The sequence below is a fragment of the Lithobates pipiens genome, unplaced genomic scaffold (genome assembly GCF_037356315.1).
Source record: "Lithobates pipiens isolate NorthernLeopardFrog02 unplaced genomic scaffold, aLitPip1_a1.2 Scaffold_30, whole genome shotgun sequence".
NCBI lineage: Eukaryota > Metazoa > Chordata > Amphibia > Anura > Ranidae > Lithobates > Lithobates pipiens.
The window spans coordinates 42723900-42747848 of record NW_027507791.1 but is presented as its reverse complement, the minus strand read 5'-3'; the positions used below and the strand labels follow the sequence as shown (position 1 = coordinate 42747848).

The 23949-nt window shown below is 47.6% G+C and overlaps 1 protein-coding gene across 1 annotated transcript in view; it reads left to right on the top strand.

Moving 5' to 3' along the window:
- Positions 1 to 23949, top strand: part of LOC143942717 (sodium/potassium-transporting ATPase subunit alpha-2-like) — a 51577-nt gene that overhangs the window by 10308 nt on the left and 17320 nt on the right. Inside the window, exons 7-17 of the mRNA XM_077464097.1 lie at positions 4717 to 4985; positions 5100 to 5298; positions 6700 to 6809; positions 7934 to 8068; positions 8672 to 8861; positions 11776 to 11951; positions 14613 to 14749; positions 17299 to 17449; positions 19111 to 19279; positions 19445 to 19599; positions 20054 to 20177. Coding sequence (XP_077320223.1) covers positions 4717 to 4985; positions 5100 to 5298; positions 6700 to 6809; positions 7934 to 8068; positions 8672 to 8861; positions 11776 to 11951; positions 14613 to 14749; positions 17299 to 17449; positions 19111 to 19279; positions 19445 to 19599; positions 20054 to 20177 — 1815 coding nt within the window. The remainder of the gene's footprint in view (positions 1 to 4716; positions 4986 to 5099; positions 5299 to 6699; positions 6810 to 7933; positions 8069 to 8671; positions 8862 to 11775; positions 11952 to 14612; positions 14750 to 17298; positions 17450 to 19110; positions 19280 to 19444; positions 19600 to 20053; positions 20178 to 23949) is intronic.

Sequence of the window (23949 nt, the reverse complement as noted above, 5' to 3'; positions counted from 1 at the left end):
TCTACATTTTTTTTTGTCCAATAACCTTCACTGACCATTAATCTAAAGGTGGCCTTCACCACTGACCACCAAAGTAATGGAGCTCTTCCATGACCTCCAATGTTAGGAATTTTTCAATGACCACCAGTTTAAGGAAGCTCTTTATTAACCACCAAATGTAAGGGAGCTCCTCACTGACTACCAGTGTAAAGGTCATTCTTCCCAGGGACTACTAAAGTAAGTAGCATTCCTCCCACTAACCACCAGTGCAATATGGTCATTCTCCCCCTAACCACCAGTGTAAGGGGCCCCTTTCCCAATAATCACCGATGTATAGGGGTCCTTCTCCCATTGACCATCAGTCTAAAGGGGCCCTTCTCCACTGACCCTCGGGGTAAGGGAGCTCTTCTTTGACCGCCAATGTAAGAAAGCTACTCAATGACTTCCAATGTAAGGAAACTCTTCACTGATCACCCATGTAAGGAGGCTCTTCGGTGACCTCCAATGAAAGAAAGCTCTTCAATGACCTCCAATGACAGAAAGCTCTTCAATGACCCCCAATGACAGAAAGCTCTTCAATGACCCCAAAATGACAGAAAGCTCTACATTGACCTCCAAGGACAGAAAGCTCTTAAATTACCTCCAATGACAGAAAGCTCTTAAATTACCTCCAATGACAGAAAGCTCTTAAATTACCTCCAATAAAAGAAAGCTCTACAATGACCTCCAATGACAGAAAGCTCTTCAATGACTTCCAATAACAGAAAGCTCTTAAATGACCTACAATGTAAGGGAGCTCTTCTTTGACCGCCAATGTAAGAAAGCTACTCAATGACTTCCAATGTAAGGAAACTCTTCACTGATCACCCATGTAAGGAGGCTCTTCGGTGACCTCCAATGAAAGAAAGCTCTTCAATGACCTCCAAGGACAGAAAGCTCTTAAATTACCTCCAATGAAAGAAAGCTCTACAATGACCTCCAATGACAGAAAGCTCTATAATGACCTCCAATGACAGAAAGCTCTACATTGACCTCCAATAACAGAAAGCTCTACATTGACCTCCAATGACAGAAAGCTCTTCAATGACCTCCAATGACAGAAAGCTCTTCAATGACCTCCAATGACAGAAAGCTCTTCAATGACAGAAAGCACTTCAATGACCTTCAATGACAGAAAGCTCTTAAATGACCTCCAATGACAGAAAGCTCTTCAATGACAGAAAGCTCTACATTGACCTCCAATGACAGAAAGCTCTTAAATGACCTCCAATGACAGAAAGCTCTTCAATGACCTCCAATGACAGAAAGCTCTACAATGACCTCCAATGACAGAAAGCTCTACAATGACCTACAATGTAAGGAGGCTCCTCTTTGACCTCCAATGTAAGAAAACTCTTCACTGACCTCCGATGTAAAGAGGCTCTTTACTAGTAACTACCAATATGAAGGAACACCACAAATTTCACTATCTACATTTCTTTTTTGGCAATTATTATTTGTTGTATTTTATGAATAATTCTGAAAATTATTTTATTATATGGAGCAGCCTTGGATGCGAATTAACTACGCCACATCCCTTATTCTTTTCTTTATTCCTACATCTCAGTTCGCTGTATCCCGAGCTGTAGATATAGTCATTACTATCTGGGGTTCTCTGAAACTCGAAAGTTATTCCAAGGGTTCCTCTGAGCTATATAGACTGAGAAAGGCTGTATTAGATTGTTAGCTTTGGCGGTTTTATGTCTCGGCTCAGCTATTCTATCCTGTGTGCAGCAGCTGCGATGCCTATTGAAGCTCCTCCAGGGTGCACAGCAGGTCATGGAGGACCAACACAGGGTGCTATTCTCTCTTCTCCAACCATGACAGTCCCTCTATTGAACCCACACTGAAACTCAATGGCGGCTTTTGAAACTTTTCCCAGTTCACAGCCAGAGAGCCTCCAAAAAAAAAAAAAAAGAAAGAAAAGAAGTGATGGATGTCCAGGAGACGGAGAACAAAGCCGGAATGTGAGTCCAGCAGTGGAACAAAACAGCCTGCTGAGAGGCCAAGGACTCATTATACAAACATCTCCTAAAGTGTACCTGTCTCCACGCAACCATGTAGGATTATTCGAGAACTCCGATGAGTAATCTCTGCACTATTGTGTGACCAGGGATGCGCAAAACGGAGAGTTTTTTTATTTCAATGCCATCAGGAGATTTCATTGACATTTCAGAACTTTGGCCATATTTCCCTGGATCCAACGGGGAAGTTGGAATTAAAGGGGTTGGGGGGGGAGGGTTTAAAGCCCAACTACGGCCATCTCTTCAGATTTGCACAGTTGCACATGCTCCTCTCCTGGACTGAAATTACCTACTCTGATTTCACTGCACACTGTGAGCATTAGAAGTTGCAGCAAGTCAGATAGAGCCTGCCTCATTCCCGGCAGGAAGATGTTCAACATCATCGAGCCCTTTCCTCACAAGCCTGATTATCCCTGGCCCGCCCCCTTTCAATCATTGGGTTTCAAACATGGGCGTAGCATCAGGGGTCTCAGGGGTTGCAATTGTGACCCCCGCCCCTAGCTCCAGGGGGCCCACAGCTCAGTTCCTTACTGTCGTATTACATTTGATTTCCTCCACAAAATCCCAGAGCTGGAGTCCAGCTCCAATCTGCCTTGTGTCCCCCCAGTACCCCAGCCAAGTTCTATAATCCAGTTATCGGCTTCCAGTTATTTACCCTCTCCCCAGTCCACACCCTTCCTCTGCTCACATTGACTGGGGACATGTCATTACTAGGATGGGGGGAGGGGGCGAGGTCTAGTCAGTACTAGGATGGGGGGGGGGGGGCGGGGTTCAGGGGCGAACTGACAACTCATGGGGCCCCCAGGCAATCAGATATTATGGGGCCACACAGTATACACAAACACACACATAGTATACAATCACACAGTATACGCAGACATGTTTCTATTGGCTGAGAAGGTACTGGAGAGGTGGGACAGCTATGATCTCAGGATTTTTAGACCAAAGGGATGTCGGTAAGGGACATTTCAGAGACAGATGTAAAAAAAAACACAGATTGTTACATACTGTCCCTAGTTTTACTAAGGCTGGCAACCCTGATGGGGCCCCCTAGTGGCACGGGGCCCTCGGGCAGTGCCCGAGTGGTCAAATGGTCAGTCCGCCCCTGGCGAGGTCATGTCATTATTGGGATGGGGGAGGCGAGGTCATGTCATTACTGGGATGGGGGAAGCGAAGTCATGTCATTACTGGGATGGGGGAAGCGAGGTCATGTCATTACTAGGATGGGGGTAGGGGGCGAGGTCATGTCATTACTAGTATGGGGGGAGGCAAGGTCATGTCATTACTAGGATGGGGGGGTGAAGTCATGTCATTACTGGGATGGGGGAAGCGAGGTCATGTCATTACTAGGATGGGGGGAGGGGCGAGGTCATGTCATTACTAGGATGGGGGGGTGGGGGCGAGTTCATGTCATTACTAGGATGGGGGGGTGGGGGCGAGTTCATGTCATTTCTAGGATGGGGGGAGGCAAGGTCATGTCACTAATAGGTTGGGGGGAAGGGACAAGGTCATGTCATTACTAGGATGGGGGAGGGGCAAGGTCATGTCATTACTAGGATGGGGGGGTGGGGGCGAGTTCATGTCATTACTAGGATAAGGGGAGGCAAGGTTATATCACTAATAGGTTGGGGGGGGGAAGGGACAAGGTCATGTCATTACTAGGATAGGGGGGTGAAGTCATGTCATTACTAGGATGGGGGAGGGGCAAGGTCATGTCATTACTAGGATGGGGGAGGCAAGGTCATGTCATTGGTAGGTTGGGGGGAAGGGACAAGGTCATGTCATTACTAGGATGGGGGGGTGAAGTCATGTCATTACTAGGATGGGGGGAGGGGCGAGGTCATGTCACTAATAGGTTGGGGGGGAAGGGACAAGGTCCTGTCATTACTAGGATGGGGGGGTGGGGGCGAGTTCATGTCATTACTAGGATGGGGGAGGCAAGGTCATGTCACTAATAGGTTGGGGGGAAGGGACAAGGTCATGTCATTACTAGGATGGGGGGGGTGAAGTCATGTCATTACTAGGATGGGGGAGGGGCATGGTCATGTCATTACTAGGATGGGGGGAGGGGCGAGGTCATGTCATTACTAGGATGGGGGGGGTGGGGGCGAGTTCATGTCATTACTAGGATGGGGGGAGGCAAGGTCATGTCACTAATAGGTTGGGGGGGGGGGGGAAGGGACAAGGTCATGTCATTACTAAGATGGGGGGACGAAGTCATGTCATTATTAGGATGGGGGAAGGGGGGCAAGGTCATGTGATTATTAGGATGGTTTCTACAAAATATTTTGAATTATCCTCTCAATATGTACATAAATCTCTGAAATAACTCTTTAGCCACTTGGAGTATCTTGGTGCCTTATTGGAGTATCTTGGCGCGCAGTGGAAGGGGCGGGTAGTAGTGTTGGGGCCCCAAGACAAATTTTGCATCGGGGCCTACAAATTTCAAGCTACGCCTCTGGTTCCAGACAGTTCATGGAGGCTCAACCTAACATGTAAATGCAACCTGCCTAGGAGAGCCCCCATCCACACTTCAAGGCATTTTGATATTTGCAAAACTCCTCCCGCTGCTTGCCTCAGGCCTGAGGGCTCCCCCTAGAAGAGGACTGAGATTGAGGGTGGGTCCATTTAGTTTTAGCCTTAACAAGTTCTTTTTTTTTTTCTTTACGTATAGGAACTGCGCGAGGTGTCGTCATAGCCACCGGCGACCGCACTGTCATGGGTCGCATTGCTACACTGGCTTCAGGCCTTGAAGTAGGACGCACGCCCATTGCCGCGGAAATTGAGCACTTCATTCACATCATCACAGGCGTGGCAGTCTTCCTGGGGGTCTCGTTCTTTGTCCTTTCCCTCATCCTTGGCTACTCCTGGTTGGAGGCTGTCATCTTCCTCATCGGGATCATCGTGGCTAACGTGCCAGAGGGTCTTCTGGCCACTGTCACGGTGAGGATTCACTACCTTCAGAGCTTGCGGCTGTGGAGTTGCAATAGAGGGAATTAGACCCTGCACAAGTGTTGAGGTGGTCCATGACCCGGTGTTTTGTTTTTGACCTTCAAGGTGTGCTTAACGCTAACAGCCAAAAGGATGGCCCGTAAGAACTGCCTTGTGAAGAACTTAGAAGCCGTGGAGACCCTTGGGTCCACCTCAACCATCTGCTCCGATAAGACCGGGACGTTGACACAGAACCGGATGACCGTGGCCCACATGTGGTTTGACAATCAGATCCACGAGGCGGACACCACCGAGGACCAGTCAGGTTCGTCATGACATAAATACTTGTTGTCTCTTCCTACCCCCGACCTTTGTCTGCTAGGAGGACCACCAAAGGACATCCTATCTTTGACCATTGTCCCCTTATGAAGTTGTTGCTGATTTCTAGTGCGGTTCGTTTGGTTTTCCGAATCAAAATTTGGACAAATCTTCCGTTATTCGGAAATTCTGTTGTATCTGAATTTATGAATTACAGTATTAATGAATTTAAACGAATCCGAAAATAACTAAATTAATCAAAAAAGCGGAAGAGCGGGGTCAAAACGTTAAAAACCGCATCCCAGTTTTTTAACAGACAATAGGGGGCTTGAGGTAATAAACCTCAGGACTTTAATGGTGTTGTGAACGAAGGTTTAGAGATTTGACAATTCTCAATAATATTGAATAAAATAAAACAAATTTTATTAATACAAACAATTAATTTTATTTAAAAAAAGACAAACATGAGATACAAATATTTTTTTATAAACAAGTATGAATTGTTTACAAGAACTCAACGCATGGATAATACCACTTTCTCAACATGTTTCGCTCATTTGAGCTTCTTCGGGAGACTTTCAAATTTTATTAATACAAACAATTCATTATTTTAATAAAAACAAACGATGAAATACAAATAATTTTTTATAAACAAGTATGAATTGTTTACAAGAACTCAACGCATGGATAATACCACTTTCTCAACATGTTTCGCTCATTTGAGCTTCTTCGGGAGACTTTCAAATTTTATTAATACAAACAATTCATTTTTTTTAAAAAGACAAACGATGAAATACAAATTATTTTTATAAACAAGTATGAATTGTTTACAAGCACTCAACGCATGGATAATACCACTTTCTCAACATGTTTCGCTCATTTGAGCTTCTTCGGGAGACTTTCAAATTTTATTAATACAAACAATTCATTTTTTTTAAAAAGACAAACGATGAAATACAAATTATTTTTATAAACAAGTATGAATTGTTTACAAGCACTCAACGCATGGATAATACCACTTTCTCAACATGTTTCGCTCATTTGAGCTTCTTCGGGAGACTTTCAAATTTTATTAATACAAACAATTCATTTTTTTTAAAAAGACAAACAATGAAATACAAATTATTTTTATAAACAAGTATGAATTGTTTACAAGAACTCAACGCATGGATAATACCACTTTCTCAACATGTTTTGCTCATTTGAGCTTCTTCGAGAGACTTTCAAAGTGGCATTTAATATACTATAAATCATAAAAATATATACTGGTTTTTGAAAACTCATGCTATATAAATTCAGATTCAATGTTGTCAAGTCCTTACCAATGGTTGACTGACCCGGTTGGATATTTGCATGCAACCAATAAATTACCTCGCGGTGATGTAGTGCTTTTTTTTTATTTTTTCAGGAACCACTTTTGATAAACGCTCACCCACCTGGACCGCCCTGTCCAAGATCGCCGGCCTCTGCAACCGTGCCGTGTTCAAAGTGGGCCAAGAAAATACACCCATTTCCAAGGTAAGCTCGTGAATGTTTTTTCATGTAATAAAAGAATGTGGAATGGGACTTTTTTTTAAAGTACCAAATAACCATAAAACTTTTTTTTTAAAAAGTATATTTTTTAATTCATAAAGCTTCAAAATTGTTACCATACATATAACAAATTGCAAACAAATACATGTTATCTGCATCATATGATTCCACCAGAAAAGATGTCTTCAATATCAGCCTGAAAATCCTCAACGCGTTTCAACTCATAAAGTCTTCATCAGGAGAATATATATCATTGGGTATATTACAAAACCCAATGATACGTTGGCAAAAATAAGAGGGTGCAAGTCCAAAAAAGATGGGTCAGATAAGGGATATAAGCCCAGCCACACCCCCCAAAAAAAAAATAACAAAAGAGGCGACCTAAAACCTATATAGAGGGGAGACCTACGAAAAATAGGGGCTTGTAGAAGTCTCAAACTGATAATGAAGTCTCAAACTGACAAGGCCCAGGGCTCGCAGGAATGCCTTAATGTTAACAAACCAATTCCAGCAGAGGCAGCAGGCTCTTTCGCTATCTTTCGTTCGGGTTGTGGCTGGGCTTATATCCCTTATAAGCCTGCTGCTTCTGCTGGGATCCCTTTGGTACCATTGAGGCATTCCAGTCAGCCCTTGGCCTTGCTACCTATCATTATCAGGTTGGGACTTCTACAACCTCCTATTACTCATAGTTTTCCCCTATAGTGGTTTTAAGTCACCTCTTTCCTTATCTTTTGGGGAGGTGTGGCTGGGCTTATATCCCTTGCATCTTATCTGACCCACCTGGTAGGGCCTTTTTGGACTTGCACCCTTTCTTTTTTGCCAATGCATCATTAGGTTTTGTAATCTACTGTTTACCTCCTGATGAAGACTATTTATCAGATGAAACGCGTTAAGATTTTTCAGGCTGACATATCTAAAGAAGTACCTAAAAAAAAAAAAAGTCATGTTCCACATTCTTTGATTTTGATCTGATTGCAAGTTTTTCTAAACTGTAAATGTTTAATTGGTTTGTGAATGGGGGACTTACATTCCGTTACCCCAGTCCCTTAAAATTCTGTGTGTTCCTCTTGTTAGACACAATTAACTCCGGGCCATTTTTTGATACACAGAGAGATACAGCAGGGGATGCCTCAGAGTCGGCTCTGCTCAAGTGTATAGAGCTCTCCTGCGGCTCTGTGAGGAAAATGAGAGACAAGAACCCGAAAGTGGCTGAAATTCCGTTCAACTCCACCAACAAATACCAGGTGAGTGCAGTCCGTGAATGACCCCGCCACTGCCAGCCTGTTGTCATAGTAGAAGCACAGGAAGAGAAAAGCAAGCAGGGTATTTCACCAATGTGGCAGTGCTAATATCCACAAGCAAGTGAGATAAGACAGGAAGCTGCCAGATACAGGGCCGGGACAAGGGGTGGGCAGGAGGGACATGTGCCCTGGGCACAATGGTGAGGGATGGCCAGTTGCTTCTGTTACAAGGCTGACTGGAATAGTGACAGCGACATCACTGTTAACCCTAACCCTAAGTGAGGGGGGCCACAGTTTGGCATCTTTACCCTGGGCACTGGATGACCTTGTCCCGCAACTGGCCGGATATACATAGTGGCATCACCCGTACGGAAATTGATTACCCATGCATGTATATGTCTATTGCACATGCTTTGGTGCCAGGCTCACAGCATTCCTGCACAAAAAGGCTCCCATCACTGCATAGCATAGAACACCACAGCTAGGTAATCAGGCTCACATCATTCCTGCACAAAGATTCTCAACTAGCATTGCATCACATATACCTAACAAACAACAAACACATGTAAACCTATAACCAATAACTTTTTTCTCATTCGTCCGCAGCTGTCCATCCACGAACATGCGGATAGCAAAGAGGGCCACCTGCTGGTGATGAAGGGGGCTCCGGAAAGGATTTTGGACCGCTGCTCCAGTATCCTGCTGCACGGAGTGGTGCACCAGCTGGACGAAGAGATGAAAGATGCCTTCCAGAATGCCTACTTTGAACTGGGAGGACTGGGAGAGAGAGTGTTGGGTGAGTTTGAAGCATATGCTATGATCTATACATAAAGAGAGCCTACCGCTTTTCTGCAGACAGGAACATTAATGTAGGCACTAGCCTTGTTTTTTTCCCTCAGTTATGAAGGTTTTAGTTGATAGTTTTTAGTTTTTTTTTTATTTAATGCTTAAGGTGTATTTTGTATCTTTTTGGCTACTTTGCAGTAAAGAACGGAAACAAAAACCCTGTAGTATGTTAATGTACTTTTACTAAACCAGAATGCTGCATATACAATGAACATTGCCAATAATATGTATGCAGTATGGGCGCACAAAAAGAAAAATCGCTAAGCTTCTGTTATAGCTGGTCCACATTTTCCTCCTTGAACAGGACTTTGATCGGACTTGATTTAATGCTTAAGGTGTGTTTTGTATATTTTTGGCTACTTTGCAGTAGACAAAAGAAACAAAAAACCCTGTAGTATGTTAATGTACTTTTACTAAACCAGAATGCTGCATATACAATGAACATTGCCAATAATATGTATGTAGTAAAGGGTGCACAAAAAGAAAAATCGCTTAGCTTCTGTTATAGCTGGTCCACAATTTCCTCCTTGAGCAGGACTTTAATCGGACTTGATTTAATGCTTAAGGTGTGTTTTGTATCTTTTTGGCTACTTTGCAGTAAACAAAAGAAACAAAAAACCCTGTAGTATGTTAATGTACTTTTACTAAACCAGAATGCTGCATATACAATGAACATTGCCAATAATATGTATGCAGTAAGGGTGCACAAAAAGAAAAATCGCTTAGCTTCTGTTATAGCTGGTCCACAATTTCCTCCTTGAACAGGACTTGGACAGGACTTAATTTCATGCTTAAAGTGAAGGTTCACACAAAAATGGAACCTCCGCTTTTCGGAATCCTCCCCCCCCCCTCCTGTGTCACATTTGGCACCTTTCAGGGGAGAGGGGGTGCAGATACCTGTATAATACAGGTATTTGCACCTACTTCTGGGCATAGACTCCCGCAGGAGTCTACGCCTCTCCCCCCCCCCCGCTGTCTGCTGGGAAACACACGGGTCCCAGATACAGCAGGGACCATCCGGATTGTGCAGCGAGACTCGTGCATGCGCCGTAGGGAACCGGGAAGTGAGGCCGCAATGCTTCAGTTCCTGATTCCCTCGCCGAAGAGGGTGGCGGCAGCACCCGAGAACCAAGCGACAGATCACATACTAGCACATTATGTGACACTTACCTGCAAACGAAGCCCGCGTCCTCCCCGCTGCAGGTCGCATCCATCTTTGTCCGTCTTCCTTCCAGGGCCACGGACTTCGGTTCTGTGACTGCCCGAAACCAGGTGATGTCACTCACAGGGAGCCACCGGTCACGGCACACTCGCCTGAAGAAACGGCACGGGTGTAGCCGATCCTTCGGAGCGCATGCAACGATGACATCATTGGCGCAGAAAACAGTAAATATCTCCTAAACGGAGCACGTTTAGGAGATATTTACAGTACCTATAGGTAAGCCTTATTCTAGGGCTTACTTATAGGTACAACTTACAAAGAGAGGTTTACAACCTCTTTAATGTGCCTTTACTAAATCAGAATGCTGAATATACAATGAACATTGCCATTAATATGTATGTAGTAAGGGTGCACACAAAAAAATCACTTAGCTTCTGTTATAGCTGGTCCACAATTTCCTCCTTGAACAGGACTTGGACAGGACTTAAAGCAGAATTATAGGCAAAACTTTTTTTTTTCATTTTGGATAGAGCAAGGGAGGATTATAACCCCTGTCAGATTTTTTTTTCGCCATCCTTGTACCTTTGCAGAGATTTCCCTTCACCTTCTGTCCCATAGCCAAGCAGGAAGTCAGTGGAAATCCCTGCTGTTTAAGAGAATTCCTTGGGGACACCCAGATCACCAGAACTAGGGTCACCATTGGATTGTTTCCCTCATATTACTTTTCTGGGTTTTCTTTTACTTTCAATTTCAATGATGATGGTAAACAGGACAAATAGAGGGGGTGAATCTCCCTAATGGTGGCACAGATAGCAATAAAAACTTACAAACATTCTAATCCCGCTCCACTCTATCCAAAAGTGAAAAAAAAAGTTCTGCCTTCAGTTATACTTTAATATCGTGCTTAAGGTGTGTTTTGTATCTTTTTGGCTACTTTGCAGTAAAGAAAAGAAACAAAAAAAACCCTGTATTATATTAATGCACTTTTACTAAACCAGAATGTTGCATATCAAATGAACATTACTAATTATATGTATGCAGTAAGGGCGCACAAAAAGAAAAATCACTTAGCCTCTGTTATAGCTGGTCCACAATTTCCTCCTTGAACAGTACACATGTTTAAAGGAAAGCAGTATCTTGGTCTGGTTCCCTTGTGTAGATTTTTGGCCTTTATTTATTCCCACATGGGCATAACCCTTTCTACTCCCATTTCTGCCTACAAGCATACATTACCCCCCCCCCCCCCCCCCAAAAAAAAAAAAAATCCCCTCCTAGCAAAAATCCCCTCCCCCTTCTACCATATCACGTTTTCTAGAAAAAAAAACCCAAATCCTCCCTCCTAGCACAAATCCTCTTCCCCACTCCACCCTCCCAACACAAATCACCCCAAATCACCACCCCCCTGAATTTCCCCTCCTAGAACCATTCTTACCCCCCCCCCCCCCCGCCACCCCCAAAATCCTCCTCTCAAAACAAATCTCCGGTGCTCCCCCTCACATAAGACTACAGTGCCCAGGGCAGACGCCCCTGTCCACCCCTTGTCCCAGTCCTGCCCATAATCTTTTCTCTGCTCCCCCCATTGCTACCTTTAAACATGGAGGTATAGAGAGGAACCTCAGCCCTGCGTAAGCCTCGACAGGAGCAACTCTGAGCTTTTACAGGTCCGATGTAAAGTTCTTCTGCTTTTTTTTTTTTCCATCAGGGTTCTGCCAGTCATATATGTCAGCTGAGAATTTTCCACGTGGCTTCAAGTTTGACACGGATGAAGTCAACTTCCCCCTCAACGGCCTGTGCTTCATAGGCCTGATTTCCATGATTGATCCACCCAGGGCTGCTGTACCAGATGCCGTTGGGAAATGCCGCAGTGCTGGTATCAAGGTACGCACCAAAATATACAGAGATGGCGCTATAAACTAAAACTATAAACCAGGCTGCAGACGTTCAAGTATTTATATATTCATATGATTCATTGCTGGGAGGGGGAAAGGGGGAGCTGAGCTTCTGAGTCTCTGGTTGGGTTAGGGGTGGGGAGGGGGCAGAGCTGGGCTGCTGGGAGGGGGAAATGAGTGGCTGGGAGATGGAGCAGGGGAAGCTGAGCTGTTGAGTTCCTGCTGGGAGGGAAGAAGGGTGAACTGAGCCAAGGCCATCTTTGAGCATGGGAATGCTGGGCAGTTGCCCAGGGGCCCCACTTGACTGGGGGGCCCCACCTGCCCAGTGACCCCAGCCAGGGCCAGACTGGCCTACAGGGATACTGGGAAATTTCCCGGTAGGCCCCCTGCCCTGGGGCCGTTTTGAGTTGCGGCTGCAACGCTCCACTCTTTCCCTCTCTCCTCCTCCTCCTGTGTATCACGGAGCTGGCTGGGCCTGTGTTCGGTGGCCGCACTGTAACAAGGTCCCACCCCCGTAGACCGGCTCGTGTAATAGTAGATTGAATCATTGTTCTGCCTATCACACGAGCCGGTCTAGAGGGGGCGGGACCTTGTTATAGCCCGGCCGCCGAACAGACCCAGCCAGCTCAGTGATACACAGGAGGAGATGCCCGTTGAGCATGTGTTACCAGGCGATGGTGAGTCTATATTAATTGGCAGTGAGACTGCGTTCATGGGCACAGTGAGACTCTAATGGTGGGCACAGTGAGGGTGCAATGGTGGGCACAGTGAAGCTGCAATGGTGGGCACAGTGAGGCTGAATTCATGGGAACAGTAAGGCTACAATGGTGGGCACAGTGAGGCTGCATTCACGGGCATAGTGAGGCTGCAATGGTGGGCACAGTGAGGTAGCATTCATGGGCACAGTGAGGCTGCAATGGTGAGCACAATGAGGCTGCATTTCCAGGCACAGTGAGGCTGCAATGGTGGGCACAATGAGGCTGCATTTATGGACACAGTGAGGCCACATTTAATGGGCACAGTGAGGCTGCATTCATGGGCACAGTGAGGCTGCAATGGTGAGCACAGTGAGGCTGCATTTACGGGCACAGTGAGGCTGCAATGGTGGGCACAGTGAGGCTACATTTATGGACACAGTGAGGTTGCATTCATGGGCAAAGTGAGGCTGCAATGGTGGGCACAGTGAGGCTGTAGTGGTGGGCACAGTGAGGCTGCATTTATGGACACAGTGAGGCTGCATTTATGGACATAGTGAGGCTGCATTTGATGGGCACAGTGAGGCTGCATTCACAGGCACTGTGAGGCTGCATTCATGGGCAAAGTAAAGCTGCATTTGATGGGCAATCGTGCGTGATTGTGTAGACAGGGCCCCAGTGCACTGTAATGCCCAGGGGCCTATAATGTTCTTAAGATGGCCCTGAGCTGAGCTGTTGAGTCCCTGCTGAGAGGGAATAAGGGTGAGCTGAGCTGCTGAGTCACTACTGGGAAGGGTAGCAGGGGGGCATAAGTTGCTGGGAGGGGGAGCAAGGGGAGATGAGTCGCTGAGCCACTGCTGGGAGGGGGAACAGGGAGAGATGCGCTGCTGAGTCATTGTTGGGAGGAGTAGCTGGGGAAAATGAACTGCTGGTAATGGGGGAAGATGAGCTGCTGAGAGAAGAACTTCAGTGCTTTTGCTGTAAATAGTGAGGATGAATTTCTCCACAGTACCTGCAGCTGCAAAAGTCAGGGAGATCTTGTTTTAAAGCTCACTGACAGCTCCATAAGAATTAGTAAATCTGTAAATGACAAAAGCCTGGGTTTCACTTCAAAACTCAAGCTTTATTGGTAACAGATCCGTGGACAGAAGACACGTTTCACTGCTGGAGGACTTGTGATTTTGTTGGGCATCTCATGCTTTGGAAATGAGGAGAGTCTATTAAATAGAACTTTCCAACCTTCATTACTGACAGAGCTCCTAATGATCGCTGGGTTACATCTGGGAGGTAAATCTGAAAGTTCTGTCGGAGTTCAGAGAACATTCCCCGAGGTTTTCCTGATTTCCTCGTCGGGGATAAATGAATCCTGACCTAGATTAGGCTTGATGTAGTTTACATTGCTTATTAAATATACTTTGATTTTTAGGACGCAGTGCCACGGGGTGATCACATATGGAGTAGCATCGTTAAAATACGTTTGAAGGATAGATTTAGCTCATTTGGTTGACAGGCAGCTCTGTAAAAATGTATATTTGCTTAAATCTCCAGCCTCCCCTTCAGTCTTGCACAAGTTGTACCGGCTCATCCCCTGGACTAAAATGCCTTCCTCTGATTTCACCGCACACTGTGAGCTTTTTCAGTGTGCAGTAGAAGCAGCAGCAAGTCAGATAGAGCCCTCCTCTTTGCTTAGCCTGAGGACACCCAGCATCATCTAGCCCCTTTCCTCCCCAGCCTGACTGTCCCTGGGCCCCGCCCCTTTCCATTCATTGGACTCCAGTTCTTTTTAATCATGGACGCTCAGGGTCACATGTTGCAGCCAAAGAACAGTTGCAGCTGCAGATGACCAAAAAAATTACCTATTGCCCCATTTATGGCTACTGATCTCAGGAATGGGCTATGTGGTATGTAGATAGAACCCGGGTCACACCATGGCAATAATTACTTCTGCCTAACAGGTCATCATGGTGACTGGCGACCACCCAATTACCGCCAAGGCCATCGCTAAAGGCGTGGGTATCATCTCCGAGGGTAACGAGACTGTGGAGGACATCGCAGCTCGCCTTAACATCCCAGTAAATCAGGTCAATCCCAGGTAAGTGAATAAATTCCCAGGACCAAAGCATTATTTTTAGCAGAGTGTTATCAATCTATAAAATCTGATATACTGTATATATATATATATTTATTACATACAGGGATGGGCTAGGCTGGGCCAGGGGGCAGGGTGGCAATTCAATTGCTGACAGTTTTTTTTGGGCTGCCTCGGGGGGTTGAGCTCTGCTGGATTACACAGAGTGGAGATCTCCAACTTACCTGGCGTAGCCGCTGTAATACCAAGTCCCGGCTCCTATGATAGACAGCACACTGGTGATAACGGCCGCACTGGGTAAGCAGGAGACCCCAGCTCTGTGTAATAGGGCACCCCTCCTCTCTCAGCACTGCAGGCTGCATTTTATGGGCACTGGTGAGGTTGCATTGGATGGGCACTGATCAGGCTGCATGATGGGCACTGGTGATGCTGCATTGATGGGCACTAATCAAGCTGCATTAATGGGCACTGATGAGGCTGCACTGATGAGGCTGAATTGATGGGCACTGATCAGGCTGCATTGATGGGCACTGATCAGGCTCCATTGATGGGTACTGGTGAGACTGCATTGATGGGCACTGGCAAGGCTGTATTAATGGGCACTGATCAGGCTGCATTGATGGGCATTGATGGGGTTGCATTGATGAGCACTGATGAGGCTGCACTGATGGGCACTGGTGATGCTGCATTCATGGGCACTGATCAGGCTGCATTGATGGGCACTCATCACTGATGAGGCTGCATTGATGGGCACTGGTGAGGCTGCATTGATGCATTATTTTTGTTAAATCTCCTTTGTTGCTATTAACATTAAATTATGTTACCACAATGTAGCATATTTGTCTTGCTTCATAACATCAATATCCTTTATAAAACCAGATGGGCGTGGATGGTGAGCTGATTCTGTGGTTCAATGGGCTGCCAGCCCTCCCCTGAGTTTTAGCGGCACTGTAACTCTGTTATAGCGGTGCTTTTCGACTGCTAGCGGGGTGCTTTTAACCCCCTGCTAGCGGCCAAAGAAAAGTTTAAAAGCGCCCGTGTTGCGGAGCTGCCGAATCGCTTTGCAGGAGCTTTGGCAGCGCTGCCTAATCATTTCAATGGGCATCACGTTTTGGGTGCGGTGTATACAGCGCTCCCCCACCGCCCCAAAGATGCTGCTTGCAGGACTTTTTTTCCCGTCCTGCAATCGCACCGCCCCCAATGTGAAAGCACTCCGGATTCCACACTGGGGAGGCATGAGAGGCGCTTTTCAGGTGCTATTTTTAGCGCTAAAACGCATGAAAGGGGCCTAAGGGCTCACTTTTAACATCTTACCCTATGGACAATGAAGACGGATATGCTGCCAGGGGGACCCCTGTGAACTAATTAGAACACTGCAGCATTTCATTAAATGATTGCGCGCTAATATATGTATAGGTAGGACATTGTCGCCACCCAGTGGCAGGTTTTGGGTACTACTTGTGTAACGTTTTTAGCTATAATGTTCCCAATACATCCATCAGCCCCATCCCACCAATCAAATTTTTTTATTATTTTGGCCAAGCCTAGCAAAAGACAATCACTTGCCAGCAGAATTGGATTCATTTTGACTATTACAGCATCCTAAACACTCAGACCAGCTGGAAAAAAGCTTACCGTGTAGTGCTGCACAGTGCTTGTACTTTACTGCTCCACTCATTTTAGTGCATAGCTATAGAATAGATCTTCTGAACACATAGCAAATCACATAACACGATTTCTAGGTGTCCTGTCTTTTAAATTGGTGCAGTCTCAGCAGTCGTTCAGTAAGGAAGCTGACTGCGCCGTCTGATAAGTCTGTGGCCGCAAGAGGGAGCTTCTGCAGTTGAATATGAAAATAGAGAGCATGAGTTGTGCGATGGTGGCAACAAAGAGTCAACTTTACAAAATGATTACTCTCTCTCTCTCTCTCTCTCTATATATATATATATATATATATATATATATATACTGTATCTATATATACTGCATCTATCTATCTATCTATCTATCTATCTATCTATCTATCTCTATCAGGGGTGCCGCCCCCCTAATCCAGCCAACCAGGAAGCGTGTCCAGAGACCCGATTGGCCGTGAGTCATAAGATCTGATTAGCCATGGGTCCTAAGTCCCTGACACCATGAGATAAAAAGGTGACAGGGGAGGGAGCTCCAGTACACAGTCTGTGATTAACGGCCTCAGCTCTGTTCCTATGTGCTTTTTTGAAGGGGGGGGGGCGTCTCTTCCCTCCAATCAGCTCCCCACCCCCTGCTTTCTGAAAGCTCAGACAAGCTATATAAATTCTGCACTTTGTACAGATGTAGAGAAAACTGCAGATAAACATGCACATTGTACATAGGAGGATTTGTTTCATCTCTATGTACCTGGGGCCGGTCACTGCACTGGGTACATAGAAGGATTTACAACCACTTTTAATTTACTTTGATACAAAAGTTGTTACATTATAACCAAACGTGGAATAAAATACAGAAGACGTTTGTTGGATTAAAAAAAAAAAAAGAAGATAATTCTGGTTTGTTTTGTTTTGTTGCAGAGAGGCGAAGGCGTGTGTGGTCCACGGGTCGGATCTGAAGGACTTCACCTCGGAGCAGCTGGATGACATCCTGAAGAACCACACGGAGATCGTCTTCGCCCGCACCTCGCCGCAGCAGAAGCTGATCATTGTGGAGGGTTGTCAGAGACAGGTACACCCCGCTGCCTGGGAACACCCACATTGGCTTGTAGCCAATCATTCTCTGTATAGTTGTTCTGGCCCAGAGAAGCCAGAGGATCAACAGGAAAGCCAGGAAACTAGTATTTTCCAAAAAAACACCAATGGCGGCAGCTGCTGTCACACAGGGAACTCCAATGGTGGCAGCCCCTGTAGCACAGGGAATACCAGTGGTGGCAGCCGCTGTCACACAGGGAACACCAATAGTGGCAGCCTCTGTAGCACAGGGAACAGCAATGCCGGCAGCCTTTGTAGCACAGGGAACACTAACACCAGCAGCCTCTGTAGCACAGGGAACAACAATGGCAGCAGCCATTGTAGCACAGGGAACACCAATGGTGTCAGCCTCTGTAGCACATGAAACACCAATGGCGGCAGCCTCTGTAGCACGGGGCACACCAATGGCGGCAGCCACTGTCACACAGGGAATGCCAATGGCGGCAGCCCCTGTAGCATGGGGAACACCAATGGTGGCAGCCTCTGTAGCACAGGGAACACCAATGGCAGCAGCCCCTGTAGCACAGGGAACAATGGCAGCAGCCTCTGCAGCACAGGGAACACCAATGGCGGCAGCCACTGTAACACAGGGAACACCAATGGCAGCAGCCCCTGTAGCACAGGGAACAATGGCAGCAGCCTCTGTAGCACCGGGAACACCTGTGACAACAGCCACTGTAACACAGGGAACACCAATGGCGGCAGCCCCTGTAGCATGGGGAACGCCAATGGCGGCAGCCTCTGTAGCACCAGGAACACCTGTGGCAACAGCCACTGTCACACAGGGAACAGCAATGGCGGCAGCCCCTGTAGCATGGGGAACACCAATGGTGGCAGCCACTGTCACACAGGGAACACCAATGGCGGCAACCCCTGTAGCATGGGGAACACCAATGGTGGCAGCCACTGTCACACAGGGAATGCCAATGGCGGCAGCCCCTGTAGCATGGGGAACACCAGTGGTGGCAGCCTCTGTAGCACGGTACACACCAATGGCGGCAGGCGATGTCACACAGGGAATGCCAATGGCGGCAGCCCCTGTAGCATGGAGAACACCAATGGTGGCAGCCTCTGTAGCATGGAGAACACCAATGGTGGCAGCCTCTGTAGCATGGGGCACACCAATGGCAGCAGCCACTGTCACACAGGAAACACCAATGGCGGCAGCCCCTGTAGCATGGGGAACACCAATGGTGGCAGCCACTGTCACACAGGGAACACCAATGGCGGCAACCCCTGTAGCATGGAGAACACCAATGGTGGCAGCCGCTGTCACACAGGGAATGCCAATGGCGGCAGCCCCTGTAGCATGGGGAACACCAGTGGTGGCAGCCTCTGTAGCACGGTACACACCAATGGCGGCAGGCGATGTCACACAGGGAATGCCAATGGCGGCAGCCCCTGTAGCATGGGGAACACCAATGGTGGCAGCCTCTGTAGCATGGGGAACACCAATGGTGGCAGCCTCTGTAGCACGGGGCACACCAATGGCAGCAGCCACTGTCACACATGGAACACCAATGGCGGCAGCCCCTGTAGCATGGGGAACACCAATGGTGGCAGCCACTGTCACACAGGGAACACCAATGGCGACAGCCTTTCTTGCTGCTCAAACTCTCACTGCGTTTTCCTCTGCAGGGCGCCATTGTGGCGGTGACTGGGGACGGCGTGAATGACTCTCCGGCTCTGAAAAAAGCTGATATCGGCGTGGCTATGGGCATAGCGGGGTCGGATGTCTCCAAACAAGCTGCGGACATGATCCTATTGGACGATAACTTTGCCTCCATTGTGACGGGCGTGGAAGAAGGTTTGTAGAACCAGAAGTGTGTATGACTCTGGTGAGGACATTGGAGTGTAAGCTCTTGTGGTGCACAGTCATCATCAGCGAATCTCTGTAACTAAGTGTAATAATAAATGTATAATTAGTTGCTTGGTACAGCTGATTTGGTTCTTTTTTTTTTTTTAATCCCAGGTCGGCTGATTTTTGACAACCTGAAGAAGTCCATCGCCTACACCCTGACCAGTAACATTCCGGAGATCACGCCGTTCTTATTCTTTATCATCGCCAACATCCCTCTGCCTCTGGGCACCGTCACAATCCTATGTATTGATCTGGGCACAGACATGGTAGGTGCTTATATGCAGTCTCACTAACTAAAAGAGAGGAAGAAAGCAGCACAAGGAGCCCCGGGGCAGGGAGCATGCTGACAGGAGGAGAGAGCAGAGTGGATGAGAAGATAAGCTCATCGGTCTGCTGCTTCTCCTTTCGCTTTCTGGTCATGGGGCTGGGGGGGGGGGGGGGGGAGGGGATCAGACCTGTAAGTGTTACTGAACTGCAGCAGAGAAAACTCATGTCTCCTGCCAGTAGACAGTAAATATTGTATGCATTGCCTGAGATCAGCTTTAGTGGCACATAGCTTACAATCGGCTCATTGGAAGAAGAGATGGCAAGGCGGAGGGGGGTGGGTGATTCCACTTCACCCTCTCAGTGTCACTGTTCCCCACTTTGTGCGGTGGCTACCTAGTCATGGTGGCGGGATGAAGTGTCACGTGACCCAATTTCTTTTCTTTTACGCACTAGGTGCCCGCCATCTCGCTGGCGTATGAAGCTGCCGAAAGCGACATTATGAAAAGGCAACCCAGGAACCCTCGAACGGACAAACTGGTGAACGAGCGCCTCATTAGCATGGCATATGGGCAGATTGGTAAGTCTAGGCAATCTAAAAGCTTTATGAGAGCCTGTTACACATTTATGAGAAACAGCTATGTCTTTTCAGTTAAAGGACAACTTTTGACTAAGAAGTCAGCAGTGGGCAATAACTTTGACCTGCAGTACCACTTTTTGGCCACAAGATGCCATCAGTTTTCCTATTTGACTGATGCCCAGAAGAGGGAAGTAAAGATTGTGATTAGTGCCTGATGAAGGGAGAGCTGAGCCCCCCGTAATGCGTTGGTTTGACCTTCTGAGGACACAGACAGCAATACTATCCTGATGGAAGTTATAAACCTTCCACATGTTACTGGAAAATGCATTTTCTTCAGGGTTACACCTATTGCCCTCCTGCATTCATAATGAGCGCACACACCTCTCCATGTGAGATCCCCCCCCCGCAGTACCTCTTATTGGCCACAAGATGCCCCCAGTTTTCCTGTTTGACTGATGGCCAAAAGACGGAAAGGAAAGGCTGTGATAGCTCCTGATGAAGGGAGAGTTGAGCCCCTGTAATGCGTTGGTTTGACCTTCTGATACCTTCTGAGGACACAGACAACAATACAATTCTGAAGGAGGTTATAAACCTTCCACATGTTACTGGAAAATGCATTTTTTCTTCAAAGTTACACTTATTGCCCTCCTGCATTCATAATAAGCACACACACCTTTCCTTGTGATTTCCCCCCATAGTACCTCTTATTGGCCACAAGATGTCCTCAGTTTTCCTGATGCCAAGAAAACGGAAGGAAAGACTGTGATGTCTCCTGATGAAGGGAGAGTTGAGTCCCTGAAATGCGTTAGTTTGACCTTCTGAGGACACAGACAGCATAAACAAACCTGATGGAGGTTGTGAACCTTCCACACTCTACTGAAGAATGCATTTCTCTTTAGGGTTACACTAATCACCCCCCTCCATTCATAATAAGCACACATACCTTTCCATGTGATTTTCCCCCCATAGTACCTCTTATTGGCCACAAGATGTCCTCAGTTTTCCCGATGCCCAGAAGACGGAAGGAAGGGCTGTGATAGCTCCTGATGAAGGGAGGGTTGAACCCCCAAAAATGCATTGGCTTGACCTTCTGATAACTTCTGAGGACACAGAGAGCAATACAATCCTGATGGAGGTTCTGAACCTTCCACACTCTACTGGAGAATGTATTTATTTTCAGGGTTACGTTTATCACCCTCCTGCATTCATAAAGAGTGCACACACTTGTGATTTCCCCCCTGCAGTACCTCTTATCAGCCACAAGATGTCCTCAGTTTTCCTGTTGCCCAGAAGACGGAAGGAAGGGCTGTGATAGCTCCTGATGAAGGGAGGGTTGAGTGTCCGAAATGCGTTAGTATGATCTGAGGACACAGACAGCAATACAAACCTGATGGAGGTTGTGAACTTTCCACACTCTACTGGAGAACGTATTTCACTTCAGTGTTACACTTATCGCCCTCCTGCATTCATAATGAGCGTACACCACAACTCCATGTGATTTCCCATGCAGTACCTCTTATTGGCCACAAGATGTCCTCAGTTTTCCTGATGCCCATGAGACGGAAGGAAAGACTGTGATAGCTCCTGATGAAGGGAGGGTTGAGCGTCCGAAATGCGTTGACTTTACCTTCTGCTCTTTCAGCAAGAGTAATCTATAGTGGACTGATCACAAACTTGTAACGCTCTCATCCTTCCTTTACTTCCTGTTCTCTCTTACACCCGTCACCTGAACAGGAAGTGAGCGGAAATCCCTGTTAAGCGAACACAGACAGCAATACGATTGCGACGGAGATTCGGTGTGTTCCACGCGCTGCTGAAAAATTTGATTCCCCGCAGCTTCCATTTGTTAATTAGCGCAGCTTTCGAAAGAGAGGAATAAAAATAAAAAAAGAAGCCGACTTTATTTTGCAGTTATGAGCTGCAGAGATGGATTACGCCTACAGAAGTAAATTACAGATAACAGCCGAGCGGCGAGCGGCGAGGGGCGTGGCGGACGCAGGGAGCCGTGCGGTTATATTAAAACTCAGCCAAACATAATTCTGTGAATAATACAAGTGCTCCTAACTGTCGGGGCTTTCTTTGTATCGAAGCCGCTAAAATAAATGTTATTTGTGGGATTAATCGCTCCCCGCCGACGCCCCGGCAGGGTACGCGAGAGCGCTTAGGAAATGAGCTCGGTTTTCTTTGAAACTTACTTTTTTTTTTAAAGAGAAAGATCTTATTATAGAAGACCTGTGCTCAGACACAGAGGCTGCTAATGCTGACTTCTGCCTGAAAATGCTAAGTGCCTGGCTGGGCTTAGAGACGCCGGCCCTGGAACAAGCATGCAGAAGAGGAATGGCAAAGGGAAGCCCTAAACCCTCATTTGCATTTTAAATCTGACCTCTGGTCTTCCCTCCTGTCTTACCGGCTCCTCTCCTGCATGGGAATGGCTTACTCTGATTTCATTGCACCCTGTGAGCTCCTCACAATGTGCATTAGAAACTGCAGCAAGTCAGATAGAGCCCCGCCTCATTTCCTGGCTGCAGGATGTCCAGCATCATTTAGACTATTCCTCTCCAGCCTGACTGGCCCGCCCTACCCCTTTCAAGCCTGACTGTCTCTGGGCCCACCCCTTCCCAGCCTGACTGTCCCTGGCCCACCCCTTCCCAGCCTGACTGTCCCTAGTCTGCCCCTTCCTAGCCTGACTGTCTCTAGCCCGCCCCTTTCCAGCCTGGCTGTCCCTGTCCTGCCCCTTCCCAGCCTGTCTGTCTATGGCCCATCCCTTCCCAGCCTGACTGTGCCTGGCCTGCCCCTTCCCAGCCTGACTGTCCCTGGTCTGCCCCTTCCCAGCCTGACTGTCCCTGGCCCATCCTTTCAATGCCTGACTGTTCCTGACCCGCCCCTTCCCAGCCTGACTGTCCTTGGTCCGCCCCTTCCCAGCCTGGCTGTCCCTGTCCTGCCCCTTCCCAGCCTGTCTGTCTATGGCCCATCCCTTCCCAGCCTGACTGTGCCTGGCCCGCCCCTTCCCAGCCTGACTGTCCCTGGCCCGCCCCTTCCCAGCCTGACTGTCCCTGGCCTGCTCCTTCCCACCCTGACTGTCCCTGGCCCACCCCTTCCCAGCCTGACTGTCTTTGGTCCGCCCCTTCCCAGCCGGACTGTCCCTGGTCCGCCCCTTCCCAGCCTGACTGTCCCTGGTCCGCCTCTTCCCAGCCTGACTGTCCCTGGCCCACCCCTTCCCAGCCTGACTGTCCCTGGTCCGCCCCTTCCCAGCCTGACTGTCCCTGGTCTGCCCCATCCCAGCCTGACTATCCCTGGCCTGCCTCTTCCCAGCCTGACTGTCCCTGGCCCACCCCTTTCCAAGAGTTACCTTCTCTGGCCCACCCCTTCCCAGCCTGACCTTCACTGGCCCCTCCCCTTTCATTTATTGATTTCAGTTCTTTCAATCTTGGAGGCTCAGCATTACATGTGGGTGTTACCTATGCAAATACAGCCTGTCTAGAAACGCCCACTCCACCTGTTCGCAAAAACATTTGTGTCCTCCATAAAAACCTGACCCCGCCCACCAATATTATTGACTACAGCTCGGCATGTCTCAATGCCAAACCGATAAGCCAGTCCAGAGCTGCTGTAAGCCTATACTAAAGCTGTGGGGGCAGTGCAAACCTCAGACAGCTCCTCATCTGCTATCAGCCCCTGGGAGTGCAGGCAGGGATGTAGCTCAGCCTAGGCCATTTCCAACGCGTTTCGCCCTCCCCATGGGAAGGGATGTAGCTCAGCCTAGGGCATGTCC